This window comes from Mesoplodon densirostris, chromosome 4 (genome assembly GCF_025265405.1).
Source record: "Mesoplodon densirostris isolate mMesDen1 chromosome 4, mMesDen1 primary haplotype, whole genome shotgun sequence".
NCBI lineage: Eukaryota > Metazoa > Chordata > Mammalia > Artiodactyla > Ziphiidae > Mesoplodon > Mesoplodon densirostris.
The window spans coordinates 180,116,360-180,135,465 of record NC_082664.1 but is presented as its reverse complement, the minus strand read 5'-3'; the positions used below and the strand labels follow the sequence as shown (position 1 = coordinate 180,135,465).

Here is a 19,106-nt window from a genome sequence, read left to right as displayed (position 1 = left end):
AATAATTTCTGTATATGTAAAAAATCTTTATCATCTAGTCTCCTTTTATGTTCTGTTACCTCTATGTTACAACAATATAGAAATATTAGCTCAGAGCATTTTCTGTCCTCCAAAAAATGGGAAAGCCGTTGAAGGCTTGATCATCCCGTGTTTTTCTACAACTAAATTACAAACTGTCAACAAAACTGCTCATGAATGATTACGCTAGTATGGAATATTACAATCTGTGGCTGGTATTATTTTTAATCCAACTCTAGTCGATTAAAAATAGGAGAAAATGGCATCAACGTAGACCTTCAGATCATTATAATGATGACAGAAATATTGCAAATACCTCATGGCTCAAGATAATGAGAAATTCTCCAGCCTAAAACAATTTAAATTTTTTAAATTCATAGTGTGTGCAGATATAAATAAATATGTGTAAAATCTTTGAATATACTACGTAGCATTATATTATAGATATATGTCATAAATATAAAATCAAATTTTTGAATATAATACCTAGCAAATCAACGATGCTCTGCAAATATATACTTTAACAGAGTCCTCTATTGACTTGTGTGATCATTCTTCCAGACAAGTCCTTATCCCAGAAAGCTGGAATAACCTTATGGTGTTAGAGTATTCAAATCTAGTTGGCAGGTTTCAAAGCAAGGTGAGAAATAAACCGTACTTGATGAAATCTCCCAATTCTTCTCTTTGAGATCTACATGTGAGCTGAAGAAGGTCTCCATGGTACCTAGCTAAATTAAATGCAGATGAATTCAACCAGCTTAACGCCACCAAGTTAATCAGATGAGCTTAACCCTACCTGGTAACCAGTTTAAATATCGGAACGGACTGCCCCCGCTCCACTGCCATCCACTGTTGAAACTCAGACTGTTCAGTCCAATCCAGAGTCCTGAAGTCAAGGAACTGGTTAAACCTTTATGACAAAAGCAAAACAAAAACAAAACTGACATTCAGAAAAGATGGTGAAATCAAATTCAGAATTAGGTACTTGAATCCAAATGTACTAGAGAGAAGTAATGAAAAACATGCCGAGCATGTCTCCTTCGATCCTCTCATCAGCGGGAAGCAAGTACAACCATTACCTCCATGGGCATGTAAAGAAACTGAGGTGAGAACACAGATAAGCCAGGAACGGTCTTGCTAAGGGTCTAACCCAGATGTGACTAGGCTTCAGCCCCCAGCATCTTGATGACTTCTATAGGATCGTGTGAATGTGCTTCTAATTTGGAGAAGACTCTCTTTGACTATCATCAAACAGAAACATGTTTACTTCACTTTAGAGTAAAACTAAGATTTATTTTGTATCAAAGTCACCATTTTCTATCATGAAAAAGTTTAATACACATTTCAATCTATATCATTCTCATAAGTTATTACCCGACCTCATATTTTAGAACTTACTCTCAGAATTTTATTTGATGACATTTTAAAAAATCCGTTTTTTTCCTCATTAAGATGATGATTAAAATCTAAACACTAAGTGCTTGTGCTACTATGAATAACACTTTACTTAGGCAGCTAATAAATCATAATGACAATGTTTCAAAGTCTGTGCTAGGCCTGAGATGCAATAAAAAACAAAACAGAAGCAACAGGGACCTCAGTCCACTCAGGTTAAACAACTCTAATGTGTTATTACCTATGACTTTTTAAAAACCATGGATTTGCTGTTCTCTCTGTATTCTTTTTAGTTGATTTAAAAGAATTAATGAAAAGGAAAACTATCTTTTGTCTTAAATAAAACACCAACCTGAAGTGTCTATAAACATAAAGGGTAATTATAAATGGACCACTTTATATTTACTGTTCTCTAGAGGATATATTCCCCAGTCAAATCTTTTCAATGGTGAGAATAACCACTTACTATATTCAGGGCACTGTTTTCACTCGTTTTCAATCCTCACAAACTCTAATTAGGTACTGCCATCTCCATTGTACAGATTAGGAATTTGACACCCAAAGAGTTTAGATGTCATGTGCAGAGTTGAAATTTAAACCTAGGTTCTTTTTGGGATTTAATTCCCCGACCAGGGACCAAATCCACGCCCCTGCATTGGAAGCATGGAGCCTTAACCACTGGAGCGCCAGGGAAGTCCCTAAACCTGGGTTCTTATGACATCAAATCCCAGACCCTTTAGTTCTGATGCAACCAACTAAGCTATCCAAATTCACCGAAATTTTCCCCAATTTTTCATTAGCTGATATATATACACATTCATGTCACAAATTCAAATGAAAGGGGATTACAGTGACTCGATGCCCCAGAATCATATCTCAAATTTTTTGCTCCCCAACCCCATAAAAGCACAGATCACGTTCTTGGAGAAATGTGACCTGAATGCTGTTAGTTTATTCAGCATCTGGCAGAAAGGCACTGACAAAAGGAGAACCCACTTGAGGATATTGACTCGGTTGACATTGATTAGGTAGGTTGATGCTTAATGGACTGAACTGAATCCAATACTGGAGTTATTTACTGAAAAGTAAACCCTATTGTGTAATTTCTTTAAATAAAGTAATAAAAATGGGATGAAATTAACTACTAGCATGTAAAAAGTCAGTGAAAATTAATTCAGATTCACTTATCTTTATCAAGTGTTCTAGAAAAAAAAGTCTGAGTTAGTACAGCTCTTGCCCTTAGGTACTTTATACACCTTGAGAGGTATCTCGTCCAGTGCCTTCATTTTACAGATGAAGAAACTGAGGACAGAGATGTTAAGAAACTTGTGGAGAGCGAAACAGAGGATTAGTAAATTAGGACTTGCACCCAGGGTTCACTTTGGTGTTTCCAGTGAACTCAACCCTTGTTTAAATTAAATTTGCCTATGAGTTACTATTATTGATACAATACACTTTCCAGATAAGTTTAGATGTTAGCACACCTTTAAGTAAAGAACCATGAACTAAAAAGATATTTCTGATAAATGTCATCCCTCCCCAAACAATAGTCCATGGCAGAACTCACTCTGGTTACCTGTGAAGACTCAGCATTTGGTTCTCCAAAGTTGGAATTTTACCAAAAAATAAAATACTTATTACAAGCTATGTCAAGGAAATGACATTATCAAAGGGAAAATCTTAATATTTCTTTAGTCTTAAATCTCTGCAATGAGCATCATCGACTATGACTGCATTCATTAAAAAGAAAATACTGATAATGAAGTGATAGAAATTCATTTATAGTAAATCAATTTTATAGTTATTCATCTCACTGATGGTTTCCCTTTAGTTTATTAATTATTTTACATAGTTATTAAAACTCTTTTGAGTACTAAACTATTACTTATGTCTCGTTAGGGTAAATTAAAGAAACCAACAAAAACTGCCATCTCACCTCATTCATGTAAATAGGTAACTTATAAGGTGTCAGGAGGAGATGCCTGTCTACTAGTCTGTACCTTAGAAATGTCATTCTAGGATCAGTGTCATGTTGATACTATATTTTATGTTAATAATTATTCTATTAAATACCAGTGAAAATTGATTTTTTCATAAATTATTTTTCTTATGGAAATACAGTTGTCATACAATATTACATTAGTTTCAGGTATACTACATAGCGATCTGACATTGCATACATTATGAAATGGTCACCACGATAAGTCTAGTAACATCTGTGCCCATACAAAGTTATTACAATATAATTGACCATATTCTTTATGCTGTGTATTATATCCCCATGACTTTGTTATATAACTGGAAGGTTGTACCTCTTAATCCTCTAACAATTTCACCTACTCCCCACCTGCCCTCCCTTATGGCAGCCACCCATTTGTTCTCTGTATCTATGCATCTGTTTTCATTTTGTTTTGTTTTCTAGATTCCATACATAAGTGAGATCAAGAGGTATTCATCTGTCTCTGACTTATTTCACTTAGCATAATACCTTCTAGATTCACCCATGTTGTCACAAATGGCAAAATTTCATTTTTTATGGTTGGGTAATATTCCATTGTATGTATGTATATATACCACATCTTCCTTATCCATTTGTCTATCAATGGACACTTAACGTTGTATCCATATCTTGGCTATTGTAAATAATGCTGAAATGAACACTGGAATGCATCTGTCTTTTTGAATTAGTGTTTTTGGCTTTTTTCCAGGTAAATAATCAGAAGTAAAATTGCTGGATCCCATGGTAGTTCTATTCTTAGTTTTTTGAGGACCCTCCATAGGGCTCCCCATAGTGGCTGCATCAGTTCACATCCCCACTGACAGCACGTGAGGGTTCTCTTTTCTCCGCATCTTTGCCAACATTTGCTATTTGTTGTCTTTTTGATAATAGCCACTCTAACCGGTGTGAAGTGGTATCTCACAGTGGTTGTGATTTGCACTTCCCTGATGATTAATGATGTTGAGCATCTTTTCATGTGTATGTTTTCTTTGAGAAAATGTCTCTTCAAGTTGTTTCGGTTTTTCTCAGGCTTTGGGGGTCTATTTTTGATGTTGGGTTGTATGAGTTGCTTGTATATGTTGGATATAGCTATTCCCCAAAATCAAATATTCTGGTATATTTTAAAACTTATAATAAACTATGCATATCTAAGTTTTCAAAACTATGAAGTTTTGAACAGAACTGTAGGAATAAATAAATTAGATTTTGCCTGAGATTGCTTACTTAAATGACTACGTTTGGCAGGATGAGAAAAGATGATCACTCTTTAAGGAAATTATCCTTTGAGACTCTCCTTATCTACCCTAGGTACTCCTATGCTTGTTTTGAAGAATTAAGTTAAGTAATACCTCTTAAAACAGGGCCTAATACACAGTATATGCCCAATAAATGTAAGCTACTGCTATTCTTAATATTATTATTATTGTTATTACTCCATGTTGAATTCGGGTTGGCAAAAAGTGTGATTTACAAACAAATTTCAAGCTTTGTGTTAAATATATCACTTAAAGCTGATGAGCGTCATCCACAATTTTTTTCTAATGTGTTTGTAATTTTTTAAAGAAGATGACCAAATTTTTTTAGTATTATTACACAAAGCATCAATTCCACATGCTAAACTTTTTAATGTTAAATTTTCCTGCATGTATCGTCTGAAACAGTTTATACCTACTTTTGAACTTAGTTGTAATAGAAGACGTATTACTGTCCAATAGTACACTGTATTGTTCTTTTCTATACTGTGGTCCAATTTGTTCTCCACCCAGCACCATACGGAAACTGGCAAAAAGAATCGAAGTAGCTAGCCAATTTCACTTCCTATATCTTATTTCAGTTCTATAAATCCTAATCCTGCGCATACATGGTTATAAATCTGATTCAGGAACTGAGGATTCAATAGGGTGTCCCAACATCTTTGAGGGTAGAAGAAGAAGAGATGATGAAATGACTCTGGGTGATATAAGAACTGGCCGCTGGGCAGAAGCCGTTAACCCAGCAGATAATGTGAAATCAGATTGCCAGTTTAGAATAAATTTACTGGAGCAAGGAGCTGCTGACATCTAAATTAAATGTTCTCTTTAAAGCTTTGGGGGCCACCAAATCCTTGCTTATTTTTAAGTGAGACGCAGGCAGAGCATAATGGAAAGACAGTGCTGAATTCCAATTCAGTTATTTTCTGAACGTGCGACATTAGGCAAAATTCCTACCTTCTCCCTCCTGTTATCTATAAAGTGGGGACAATATTTACTCATTTACAAGGTTGGTGTCAGCTTTAGAAATAAAGCTCAGTGTCTGACACACAACAGCTGTTTAATAAATAACAGCTAATTTGATCTCAGACTCATAAGAGGCTTATACCTTTTTGAAAAATGAAGTTTACTACTCAAAATTCTCACATAAAAGAAATCATTTTTTAAAAGGGTAACTATGTGTGGTTTTTAAAAAATGTTAGCGCCCCATTTTCCAGAATGGAGGAGTTGACAATCCCTCACTCACACCAGGACTTTCTAGTCTTCCCCAATATACGCTGATAAATGTCATGCATATCTTCCCTCTAGAAAACAAAAGTCTGGTTTATTTTTTAAATTCCCCGTCAGCCTTTTTTTGTCCCCTAATGCACGGCATTGTTGACTTAAAGAAAAAGCAGGAAATATTACAAATCTCATTCGAGAAGTCATTCCTACCCGGATTTCAGTTAAAATTTGCTGACTGAAATTCCGGAGGCTTGGATAAGATTCAAATAAGTATCTGAGGTGAACTCAGCCTCCCAATCTCTTAGGGCTTGTTTGCGCTCCTGGGGACACAGTACTAGCCCTTGCTGATTAGAGAAGCATTTCCTGCAGCCAGAAGCCTGATAGTGGAGGCAGGAATGAGGAAGCGAGTGGAGGGCCCAGAGATGCTGTCCTGCTCACATAGCCTCCTTCCCCTAGCAACTGGGGAGGAGTTCAAAAGTAACCTGTGCCCTGCCCCTTGGCTTCCAGAAAGCCAGAAAACAAGCAAAACTCAGAAGAGTCAAGAGAACACAACCCGCAAACAGATGCCTTAAAAAAAAAAAAAAGCCAAGTGAAACCATTTCAACTCTGAGGTTTCTCTAACCCGTGCAAGCCAGCATAAATCACACCAGGATTGTCTCTACTCATTCTCTCTCTTCCTTAATCACCTACATAAATTTAGTCTTATCTCTGTCTCTGTTTTCCCCTTTTTCTCCTTATTTTTACACATGGTTGCAAACATTGGTCCCTCTGTACTTTGCCCCAATACTGCATACAAAGACCCCATGGACCAACACAAAACAGAATCACTGAGCAGACGGAGGCAGAACCCCATCTCTGAGCTCACGAATGCCCATAGTGAGGTCCTATTGCTTTTCTATTGTCAATCTCTTTAATGATGGCTGAAAGAAAATGGTGGCTTGCAGCCTATACTGAAAGCAGAAAATGTTTAAATGTTATACTTGGTACAAGAAAGATTTCATTACAGTGGAGCTAGTATTCCTGATTTAGTCCTCAGAAATGGACTAGAAGTAGAAAAATCTTTCTTACCTAATAATGCTTTGTGTATTTCACAAGGTGGCGCTAAAAAAAAAATTCATGTTACATTTTTTTCTGCCCCAAATAGAATGCAATCAACATCTTCAAATTCAATTAAAAAATAATAACTTATAGGAGAAGTGTGTTCCAGTCGATGGAGAGGACCATCCGAAAAGAGCTGGAGAAAGGGAATCCTAGGTGATGAGACAAGGCTGGGGACAGCTCTGTCCCTTGCAACAGTTCACACACACTCTCCCACTGCAGCATAGCAGCCTCAGGTAATCGCCCCCAAGGTCCCCCCCCACTTCACAGAGCCAGGGCCCAGGCGGTCAGCCTCCTGAGTCTATGCTCCTTACTCCTGAGCTCTGCTGCCTGCTGTCCAGGCAGATGCAATCTGTAGGCATTGCTGATACAGCAGGTACTGTACACAGTGCTTTGCCAAGTGTGGTCCCCATCCACTTGCCCTAGAATCACCTGGAAATCTGATAACATGCAGATTCCAGGACCCCACATCATACCTCCTGATCTACAGTCTCTGGGGTTTGCACCCAGGCAGCTTCACTTTAACAAAGTTCCCTGGTGACTGATAAGCAACTTCACACTTAAGAACCACTGTCTTCTCGCCATAAACTGACCACTGGTCCAAACGTGAGGCTGAATTTCTAAATAATGGTTTTTCTTGTGCTGCATCTTCATTTGTCAGTCAGCAAACATTCCTTGAGACTGTCTTCCCGGAAGGTTCTGTGTGAATCTCTTTAGGGGTGGGGAGGACATACATATTCACAAGACATTCCTCACTTTCAGCCATCTGCCCCTCAAATCCATTCTCTATACAGCCTTCAGTTTGCTTTTTCATGGTACTTAACTATAATTTGTATTTATTTGCTTGTTTTCTTGTCTATGTGTTTTCCCCATTGGACTTTAAGCTCCAGGTGGACAGGACAGGGCAGGCTTTGGTCACTGCTGTGTCCCCAGGAGCTAGCACAACGCCTCACACAGAGAAACCAACCATCTTGTTGAATGAATGAATGTATAAAAAATGAATGTATTTATAGTCTTGCAGGGTAAGTGGGACATATGTAAGTAACCACTGTAAAAGTGGTAAACAAATAAAAGAAAGGCAGATGGAAATAGAGAAGACTGCATTTCAACTGTATAAAATGTGGGGAATTCCAGGTACAAGAAATGCCATGGGGACAGGCGTGGAGGTGAGAAAGTATGAGACATAGGTGAGGAACCCAAAAGTCTTCTTTTGTCAAGACTGCGAAATGCACAAAGGGGAACAGCAGTCAGTGGACAGGGGACAGCCCTTGAATGTCAGGCAAAGGTGTGCTGTTAATTATTGGATAGGAAATCAGAAGCCACTAAGAGTTCTTGAACGTGGCGGTCACTGGATCCGAGAGACTTTTAGCTAGTAAGCAGGGTCAGGGTGCACGGGAGGGAGGGGATTAGAGCAGGGGATTGAGGATGCTCTTTCTCCCACACTTGTTTCTGGTCCTGATCTCTCCGTTCCTCAAGTGTGGATTGCAGAAGCTAAAACAGACCCTCTCATCTCAAGCAAACATTAGCTCTTTTCATCTTCACAACCTCACAAGAACAAATGCTAAAAAAACAAACATTGTAGAAAGAGTATCAGTAAGACCTGAAAATCATTAGAGTCTGGGAATTTGAAAGACAGGAGGCAAAAGGACAGCTCTTCACTTGTCCCTGTTTGTGGTGGCAGCTCTTCAGTTTATCATGTTAAATTCTCCCATGCTAATGGAAAACCACTGACTTCAAGCTAGACCTAGAATATTTGACCGGTATGGCACCCGTGTCTTGTATCCAAGAACGGCATCGCTAATTGATTGTAGCATCTTCTACTCTGAGCCCAAATTAATCCTCCAAATCATTCTCAGCACAAGTTCTAGACACTGACACAACTGAGAGAAGAAAGTTGGCTCATGAGATGAAACCTATTCGCCATCCCAGGTGTCTTTTTCAGGGTGCACATTTGTCAAACTCTCTGCACCATCTGTTTAGGACTGACTCTATCATGATGTCTAGAATTATTTGTGTCGTATGCTTTTAAGTTAAACTATACGGAAATAAAATAATCATGATTTCACAACTTTGTTTTCTTTTCACATCTTTACCTGTCAGGTATGTCTGCTCATGTATCTCTGTGATGCTCAAGAGTTCAGCATTCTGTTGCAGGCAGCTCTTCCTCGCCTGGTGCCAAGTTAAAGCAGATTTGGAATTTATCTGGTAGGAAATGCTGGTCAACGGATCTTTATTCCATAAGCTTTCACTGCCCTCAACTGTAAAAGAAGTCAAAAGGAATTGACTACATTATGCATGGAAAGAATTTTCAGTGAACAATATTTTTTAAACAATCTTCATAGCATTATTGCCTAAAGCATTATCTTTTCCTTTTTTTCTTTCTTTTAATCAGTTTTAAAGTGACTATGAGATTTTCTTTACTCCTGAAATGAAGAGGGGGAGTTTTCAAAGATCGACTGCATTCCATCTCCTTCATGTGCCTCCAGAAAGACAGGGACTCACCATCTCTATTTTTCCATTAGGACATTTGAGATCAGATGAGTTGGGAAGTGAGGCAAATAACAGACTAAGAATAGAGATGCCAGCCCAACTTCCTTAATCTAGAAAAACAATAATAAAGGGAGAAGAGAAAATAAATATGTCTTCTCTCAGCAATGGATATTTCACCTGCACATTCTAGTTTGGTCTTTTTAGACCAAAGACACAGGCATGGGCCTCCCTGGTGGCGCAGTGGTTGAGAGTCCGCCTGCCGATGCAGGGGATACGGGTTCGTGCCCCGGTCTGGGAGGATCCCATATGCTGCGGAGCGGCTGGGCCCGTGAGCCATGGCCGCTGGGCCTGCGCATCCGGAGCCTGTGCTCCGCAACGGGAGAGGCCACAACAGTGAGAGGCCCACATAACGCAAAAAGGAAAAAAAAAAAAAAAAAAGACACAGGCATTAGAGGGGAAGGTTATAGATTCCACAGACAGACTGACCAGGACCTGCCTCCAGACTCTGTCACTCACTGGTGAGTCAACCTTAGTTAAATTGTTAACCACCTCTGGAGTCTCATGTTCTTATCTCTAGCACGTATTAAACATAGGTAGCTCCTGGCAATAGCTGATTGTTAGCTTTTCTTCCCTCAGAATAAAACACTTTTTAATTTAAATTTTTTTTTTAATTTTTAAAATTTTACCTTATTTTTTCCTTTGCTATTTTATGATTCCCAATATACTCTATAAACGTGGCTATAGTCTATGAAAGGCCAATAATATAGATGGATAAATATTATTGATTGCATTTTACACATAAGATGTTTGAGAAATGAGTCAACAGATGAAATATTTTTGTGTGCTTCGTGATATAAAAACTTCTCTTTTGTCTTTTTAATAATGTAAAATTCTACTTACAAGTCAGGTGAAGTCATAATCCTTTCATTTATTTATAAGGAAAAGATTACGTAAACTCTCAAATTTTCTGAGGAGTATTCAACTTGCTAACAAACTGGACAGTTGTCCGTGTGTATAGAGTCTACACCATATATATGCATACAGCCAACATTATATATACACATATAGCCCACACTTTATATATGCATGTAATTGTGATTCTTTGTATCTGACAAGGAAGTGATCTTTTTCATATACTTACCACACACTATGATATGAAATTTGTGGTTCATGAAACACCAAAGAGGAAGAAAAATATCTCAACATTTCATTTGGGCAACACCATAGACATTTCTAAGATGTTTTAACTATAAAATTATTATATATTCACATAAAAAATACATTTGAATTAATAATGTTAAATTTAAATTACCACAGTCTGAGGGCTTACTAGTTTAATGTGCAAATGGATTCTTCGCCCTGTAAGTGAGATCACTCAAATGAGACTGGTTTGAGGTTTATTTGAAGACGGAACTATTTTAAATAAATATTTTTAGAAATTTGGAGGTTTTGCTTGTAGTGTGGTAGAAAGTGTGAGATAACAAAGAAGGCGGGGATGATTTTCTCATCCAGAAATGAAGGAAAGGGCCACAAATGACCAAAGAAAGAAATGCAAGTTTACGCTTCTCTTCATGTAAAGAAAGTATAGTTTGCATTTTAAATCAAGGAATTAAGACCTATTTCTCAATGCATGCATAGGTTTGCTGACTCTACATCTCCCCAAACTGTTCAAATTCCCACAGTAAACCAGCACAACTCATGCTGAAAGCTAAAATTGCAAGCTATGGGGAATTGAGAGAAAGGAGTCTTTTCCTTTTCCTGTTCTCCTGATACTTGAAAATAAATGTCTAAATAGAAGGAAAACATTACAATAAACACTACAGAGGACAATGAAGAGCATATACTAAGTGTCACTAGGTCAATAGCTGGGACCTCATCTTCCTGTATTGAATCTGCTAGCTTAAGGCTAACATAAAATAAAATGTTCTTTTGAAAAAAAAAAACACAAAGCAAAGGACAAGGAAGGAGTTTGGGAAACTGCAAAGCCCTTCAAGAAAGGCATGGAATGTATAAAATGTGCTTTAAAATTGTAATGCATATTGAAATCAAAGGTGTTTTAAATGTCCAGTTATTTTACTTTTGCAATTAACTAGGCCAAATATATAATTTGCTTTGGAAGACATAAATTGGAACCAATGAGCCTAAAAGCTTATTCTAGAGCCTACCCAGTTGATCCCTAAAACACATGTCTAGCAAAGGTGTTGTTTTTTTTTATGATTAGTGGCTGGCCATTTGTCCTCCATTTAATGATTCATTAAATCATACATGCAGCCAACAACGTCCCTGTCAACACCATGTAAGTGCAGGATGTTATAGCTGGACCCATGAGATCTGTAGCCCCAAGACACTCCATGATAATGGATTTAGAAAATACCATTACTACAAAGTCCAGAGGAAGATGCTCCTCAATCACTGAAAAACAAGTCTTGCTTTATCTTATGAGGAAAAAGTTCAGTTTTGTTTTCAGACAAAAAGCCTTCTAATATAGAGATCAGATATCAGTCAACCTTTCACGGGAATCAAACCTTTAAAAGTTGTTATAAAACAGAAATGCATTTACCTCCCCCAAGAATGGGAGAGCGGTTCCACCATGAACACAGGAAGACTGAGTTTTTCTGGGTATTCAACCAGAACCGAGGGACTGGACCCAGAGGGGAAGTACAATAATCTATGGGGTTGAGAAATCAAATTAATTTTTAGTAAGACATTTAGGGATTAAAAATCAAAAGAGATAAATAAGCACAATTCTTGGAATTCTGTCTTTAACTTGACAAACTAAGATATGTTTGTAAATTGGACTGTTTTTTACAATAACGCTTGGAATACCGTGATGGTATGTGGATGTGTGATCCTGAAAGTTTAGTGGGGTACGCAGCACTATTGCAATGCGGGTGGTCTCACAATCAGCCCAGGCTGTACCTGAGGCTCTGACCCAGTGCCCGCCCCTTGGCAGGACAGCAGAAAACAGGAGCTCTGATCCACAGAGTCTGAAGTAGCAAGAGGTTGGGGGTAAAAAGTTCAGGGGGAAGAAAAGGAAGGCAGATGCTGGCAGCAGGAGGAGGGTGTGGGGTGATGGGGAGAGGGAAGCCAAGAACGCTTCCTCCTCTGTTTTCTTCAGCCCAATCCCTGCCTTCCAACACGAATGCCCTCCTCCACCCCACCCGAAACCTGCTGGCCTGCTTCCTTATAAATTCTTGAGCATGGAAAGGACACCAAGAATTTTTATGGCCCCCTCACTTCAATACAACGCAATGCCACTTATTTTGCATCATTGCAATAAGACTTACATTTTCATTTTAAAACCCCTTCAAGCATAGACATAACTCACTTCCATTGAAGCTATGTTAAATTAAATAATACTCTTCTTAAACTTAATTTAAGAAAAGTAGCATTGCTATCATTTTCACAGTGAGGAACCCTTTTCATTACATTGACACAAAATTCAGGAGCCACTCCCATCTCTCTCTCTCTCTCTCTCTCCATCAAAACCAATGCTGTGGCATTGCTTAAATTCTGTTTTTGATCTATAGGTTAATAAAGGTAAATCATTGGGGAGATGGGAAAATGGGATGCCCACCTGTGGCATTAAGTATATATTGCATCATATACAGTATAATTTGCCCTGAAGTCTTAGAAAATAACTGACAGTAACAGTGGAATTTGAGGAGAAGTAGGAGTTAGCGTAAATAAAGGGGTCATTTGAGGCAGCCTAGGGCTGAGGGTCAGAAGATCTGTGTTCTTGTCTTTAGCCAATATGGATCACTCCCTCCATTATAAAATGGGGACAATGACACCTGTAGAGGGCTGTGGTGGGGTATGATGAGATAGGAAATGAGAAATCACTTGGAGGAAGAAATGTTCTCGATAAACACAAAGTCTTATCACTAGGTTGCCATACTAAACGTGCCAAAATTGTCTTGATGATAAAGTTACTTACATTTCAATGGACAATATCCAAATAGCTTATCCATGTCGTAGTCTGTAGTGGTTCCACACCAGAGCCATCCGTCGGACCGCCCAGCAGTTGTGCAATCCGCATACCACTTGTTTTCAAACTTGAATGGAAATGCACAGGTTGCCCCATTGGCATTGCCCAGGAGTGTGTACATGGCTAGAAGAGACACATTGACTTGTACTTAGAATGGATGTAAATCTCCTGAACGATGACTTTCCAATCAGAAGGTTACTGCAAGGATCGGTCTTATGTTTCTGATCACAGCTCTTACACTAACACAGGGAATTCCTTTGTATTTCCCTTCTCTTGCAACTCCTGTCTTTTGCTGGATACATGTGTCCTCAGGAAAAACTCTAGCACCACTTCTATCCTGCTGTCTTTTGCCGTAAGATTGTCCTCTTTGCTCTCATGAGCCAAAAGCAGTCAGCTCTATTGACAACAACTTTGACTTCTGCATTTCCTCCAAATAGAGAAAAGGCCATCCTTCCCCTTGGCTGGAATCAGAGAATTACTAAATCTGTAGACTGAAAAATAACCTTACAGCTGTGTAACCCAAACACACAGTCAAAACTTCAATCCCCTCCAACCACTCCTGTCCAGCCAGACTCCACTTGAGTCCCTCAACAATGGCTACGAGAAAGGGTAGGAACTTTAGCATAAACCTCTAATTCACATCATGGAAAGAAATCACTTAAAACCCTTAGATACTATCTATAATCAGTATTGGTCTTTTTTAAAAAAATGAGTCCAAACAGATCAAAATGTGAAGCTCTAGGTTCACCTAGAAAGGAAAGTTGAAACAAATATAGAATTGTGGACTTCCCTGGTGGTGCAATGGTTAAGAATCCGCGTGCCAATTCAGGAGACATGGGTTCGAGCACTGGTCTGGGAAGATCCCACATGCCATGGAGCAACTAAGCCCATGAGCCACAACTACTGAGCCTGCAAGCCACAACTACTGAAGCCCTCGCGCCTAGAGCCTGTGCTCCGCAACAAGGGAAGCCACCACAATGAGAAGCCTGTGCACCGCAACAGGCGAGAGCAGCCCCTGCTCGACGCAACTAGAGAAAGCCCGCATGCAGCAATGAAGACCCAACGGAGCCCAAATAAATACATTAATTAAAAAAAAAATAGAATCGTTATGGATCACGGTTTGGCTTAAGTCAAAAGGAAGCTCATATCTCCATTGACAACCAAACTACTCAAGTAGCTAAATGCTCCAGTATGTTCAGTCCACCTTTGTAGGGATGCCTCTTTGGGAGATAATAATCCTCTATATTGAAATATTCAGTCTCTTGTGACAAGTTTATATTCAGAATTTTTTCTAGGTAGGAATACTCTTTTCCTACTTAAGTTTCATAGATTCTATGACTTTAAAAATCTCTTTAAAGACATCTTGAAAGTCATTAAGATAATATAATATTTGTAAAACACATAGCACAGCATCTAACATATGTAAAGAGCACAACAAAAATAAGCTACTCACTTCCTTTCCTTTTCCTTTGCTCGTACTTATTTTGTCCACCTTAAAAGCTAGGTTTATTCTCAGTTCCCTCAAAATGACTCTTTTGCCAATTGCCTAGCTGTTAGTAACTTTAAAATGTGACTCTAGCTTTTGTTGCACTAAGTTACAGGACTAGTTTTCCGAATCACAGATTGTATAAAGAACATGCTGGATTTGTAATAATTACACCATTGTTCCTTCATATGAAGAAAACGTGATAAGACCACCTAGGGCTAGTGGTACTGTTCTTTCAGCTAGCCAAGGAATTCTCAGTACTCAGTTTACAGATGTCAATCAGAAATGGCTTTTTAAGGACTAACTTGATTTATTAAACAAAGCACTGAGGAGGCCAACTTGACTAACAAATCATGTCACTGCACTCAATTGACTCTTCCTCTTGTGGGCCACACTTCCAGACAATCCTCAGATCCGTCCAAGTCTACAAAATCTGAGTCGATCACTCAAAATTAAATCCTTGGCCTCAGGTAGTTTTCTTCCCCAAGTTTTCTTTAGAGAGACAAAGACTCTGCATACATCCTCTCTGTATTGTCTTTACTTCTAATGCATATTCCAATGAATCGATTGCAAGATCACTCTGAAGGGCTAGATCTTCTAGCAGGAATATCTTAAGTATTGGGAGAGACTTAGGGAGTATGCAAAGTGTGGTCAATGGACCATCTGCATCCAACCACACAGTATTGATAAAAATAATTCAGTAGATCCCTAGGCCCTTCCCCCAATATGCTAATTTAGAATCTAGGTGAGGGGGAACCTTGGGATCTGTATTTTTTTTTTTTTTTTTTTTTTTTTTTTTTTTTTTTTTTTTTTTTGCGGTATGCGGGCCTCTCACTGTTGTGGCCTCCCCCGTTGCGGAGCACAGGCTCCGGACGCGCAGGCTCCAGACGCGCAGGCTCAGCGGCCATGGCTCACGGGCCCAGCCGCTCCGCGGCATATGGGATCCTCCCAGACCGGGGCACGAACCCGTATCCCCTGCATCGGCAGGCGGACTCTCAACCACTTGCGCCACCAGGGAGGCCCGGGATCTGTATTTTTAACAAGGTCTCCAGATGATTATTAAGCATATTAAAGTTTGAGAACCACTATCCTAAATCCTATGCATATTTTTCTCAAAGCAAACAGAAGACCAGAAAGTAGGGGCAGGGGGTGGAGAGAGGACTACAGAACTTCAGCGATGTCTTTTAAAATAAAATGAGAATTCTGATCTCTTAGCACCAAACTTCCTTGTGTTGGATTCCTCAATCAGAACTATTGTCCCACCTGTGGAATTTGACTCAGTCAAGTTTGATTCACTCTTGTCCTGCCCTATAATTTTCCGACAAGTTTCGCCTGAAATGCTGTGCTGCTTAGGTTGCCTCTTAGGTAATTTCTAAACCTACATTATGTTCAATAAAAGCCTTGGGATAACTTCTTTCTGAGCCCTTCTCCTCACTCTTCTTCAGTTCCTATTCTCTTCTTCTCTTTATAGAACATAGAAGGAAAATGGAAAGCTGTCAAATCATCACCTTGAAAAGAGCTGAACTCCGATGATCTGTGTACCTGCCGTAAGCTAAGTTCAACCAACCTTTGCAGCCTCAGTAACATAGTAATTTTGCAAACAGCTTAATCTCTTGCCCCAAGAGGCAGGCTCTTTCTCTGACCTTGAGGTCGTTCTAGATAACACTTCACAGAAATCAAGTGTCCAAACCTGGAAAGTGGTTACAACATCATCTGACTCAAGAAGCCTTTGTAAAGGGCTTCAAGTTCTTTTTTGTTGTTTATCTTTTTTCTGTGCAGTCACTAGTCACCAAGATGAGAGAAGACTAGATACTCTGATTTTATTTAACCTTCACGAGCTGAAGGAACCAACTACATATACAATTATTTCCTGCCCCACAGGTGCTACCACTTTCTAAAACAGCAGACTAAAGATGCTGAAGGTTAGTTTATAAGCTGCTTCCTTAGCTTTTCTAATTTGCTGATTATTTCATAATGTCTCTAAATACCCATAAGGTAACAAATAAATTAGAAACATTTAGAAACCAAAATTGTCAAGATTTCATTTTACACAGTCTGAATTGGTAAAGAATGTTGTTCCACGGATCATTTGTTCAGAGGTAATGTAAACAAAGGAAAAGAAACATTTCGTTAAACTCTTTTATCACGACAATCATACAATGTAAAATGGAAGACACTGGGTCAAAGACTACAGTGAAAAGTAATTTCTAAAAACGGTAACCCACTGTTAAAAAAAAATCTTAGCAAAAGTTACAAGAAATGTCTTCCCATTAATTACAAATAGTTAAAGTATCATTTAGGACTTTGTACCACATTTCCTCATTCACAGAACACAGAACAGTTCCAAACACAAAAGTAATCAATTAATACTTCTAGTACAGACTAAACAAGGATATGCTTATTTCCTTGAATTAGTTTCCAACTAAGAGGATGAGAAAGACTTGACAGAAAGGAAAAAAAAAAATTCCAAGCTTCTTACCTTCATAACCTCTAGAGCATAAATCATCTGTGGTTCCATAAACTTTCCATCTGCTCCATAAACCTGATCCCTTGTAAAGCATGATGTTCTTTTCTTGTCTATTGCCATAGTTAAAAAATAAATCTTCTCCCTTGATTCCCCAAAGCGTGTCGTTTTTGCACTCCCATTTCTGAAATTCACTCCTGGAGTCACAGGCATACAGAGTGACAGGAACCCAGTCAGTTTTTGATGGCACCCCTAAGCATAACTTAAAGGCAACACTCATGATCTGCGATTCAGACACCCATCGGAATTTCTGAGCTTCGCTGTCTTGGTTGCAAACTGCAGTCTGAACTGCACTGGGAGTTAATGCTTCCACGCAGCGCTTGTGATCTTCATTGTATATTAAAAATTGCCTAGTGTCTGTTAAAAAAAGAAAGAAAGAAAGAAAGGATGCCTAAGTGGATACATAGGACAAAGACAATATTTTAGGTCAAAAGTTCTCAATGTTTCCATTTCCTGAAAGACCTGTGATCACAGGAAAAGGGTTGAAATTGACTCAGCCTGGGCCAGCTCTGCTCCCTCCGTGGGTCCCTGAAGCTGGAGAGACCGGGTTGAGGGGCCTCTTGGGAGCATGTGGCTGGAAATCTTCAAGATGTCCTAGTTCAGACAAGGAACCTTATGAAAAGACTTAAATGCCTTAAATGCATACAAACAAACAGAGGAAGAAATAATACTCATCTGAGAAAAGCAAATTTGGGGATGAATACAATAAGCTATAAAATTAAACACTTGTGTATCCTGGAATAGAATTTTGAAGTCCGACTCTCCCTACCCTTTTTGAGATAGATGAAACCTATACCCAGTGATTCTAACTATAACATTAGTAAGGTTTTTCATATTAAAAAAAACAATTTTGGGCTTCCCTGGTGGCACAGTGGTTGAGAGTCCGCCTGCCGATGCAGGGGACACGGGTTCGTGCCCCAGTCCAGAAAGATCCCACATGCCGCGGAGCGGCTGGGCCCGTGAGCCATGGCCGCTGAGCCTGCGCGTCCGGAGCCTGTGCTCCACAATGGGAGAGGCCACAACAGTGAGAGGCCCGTGTACCGCAAAAAAACAAACAAACAAACAAAAAAAACAATTTTATTTTAGGAAATTTTACATTCATTTAATGTCCAGCAAATTTTTGAGCTAAGTGTCTTCTGGGAAGCCCAGAGGTCTGGGCAACTAGAGAAGTTTTTTTGTTTTCTTTCCCATCCAACAATAGGTAACTTGGACATCTAGTGTCTTTCGTTTCACTGGCATATTCAACCTAAACTTTGCATAACAAAAAGATACAAAAATGCATTTGATAGTGTTATAATTTGTGAAGTTTGCAGTAAAGGTTGAATAAATGTAGGTTTTATATCATTTAAGGTAGTATTTATGAGAGTAACTTTATAAAAAGTTTTTTTTATACTTGTAATTTGGGGCTGGTACTTTAAATAAGTATGTATAGATAGTTTATGCTTATAGTACATAGCTGCTAGCTAGCAAAACTCAACTTCCTCTTGACAAAAAGAGAAAAAGAATAAAAAGGTCTGGTAAGCATATTTTTGTCCTTTAAATCAAAATTGATTTCATGTTTCATCATGTAAAGTTTTTTCTTTTTTGTCTATTGTTCAACAGACAAATGAAAGGAACTGACTATTTTTGTAGCA

At 38.7% G+C, this 19,106-nt stretch overlaps 1 protein-coding gene across 1 annotated transcript in view; it reads right to left on the bottom strand.

Moving 5' to 3' along the window:
* Window positions 1-19,106, bottom strand: part of MRC1 (mannose receptor C-type 1) — a 93,328-nt gene that overhangs the window by 65,694 nt on the left and 8,528 nt on the right. Inside the window, exons 2-5 of the mRNA XM_060096158.1 lie at window positions 17,428-17,829; window positions 13,412-13,585; window positions 9,078-9,242; window positions 815-928 (exon numbers count right to left, since the gene is read on the bottom strand). Of these exons, the coding sequence (XP_059952141.1) occupies window positions 815-928; window positions 9,078-9,242; window positions 13,412-13,585; window positions 17,428-17,829 (855 nt within the window). The remainder of the gene's footprint in view (window positions 1-814; window positions 929-9,077; window positions 9,243-13,411; window positions 13,586-17,427; window positions 17,830-19,106) is intronic.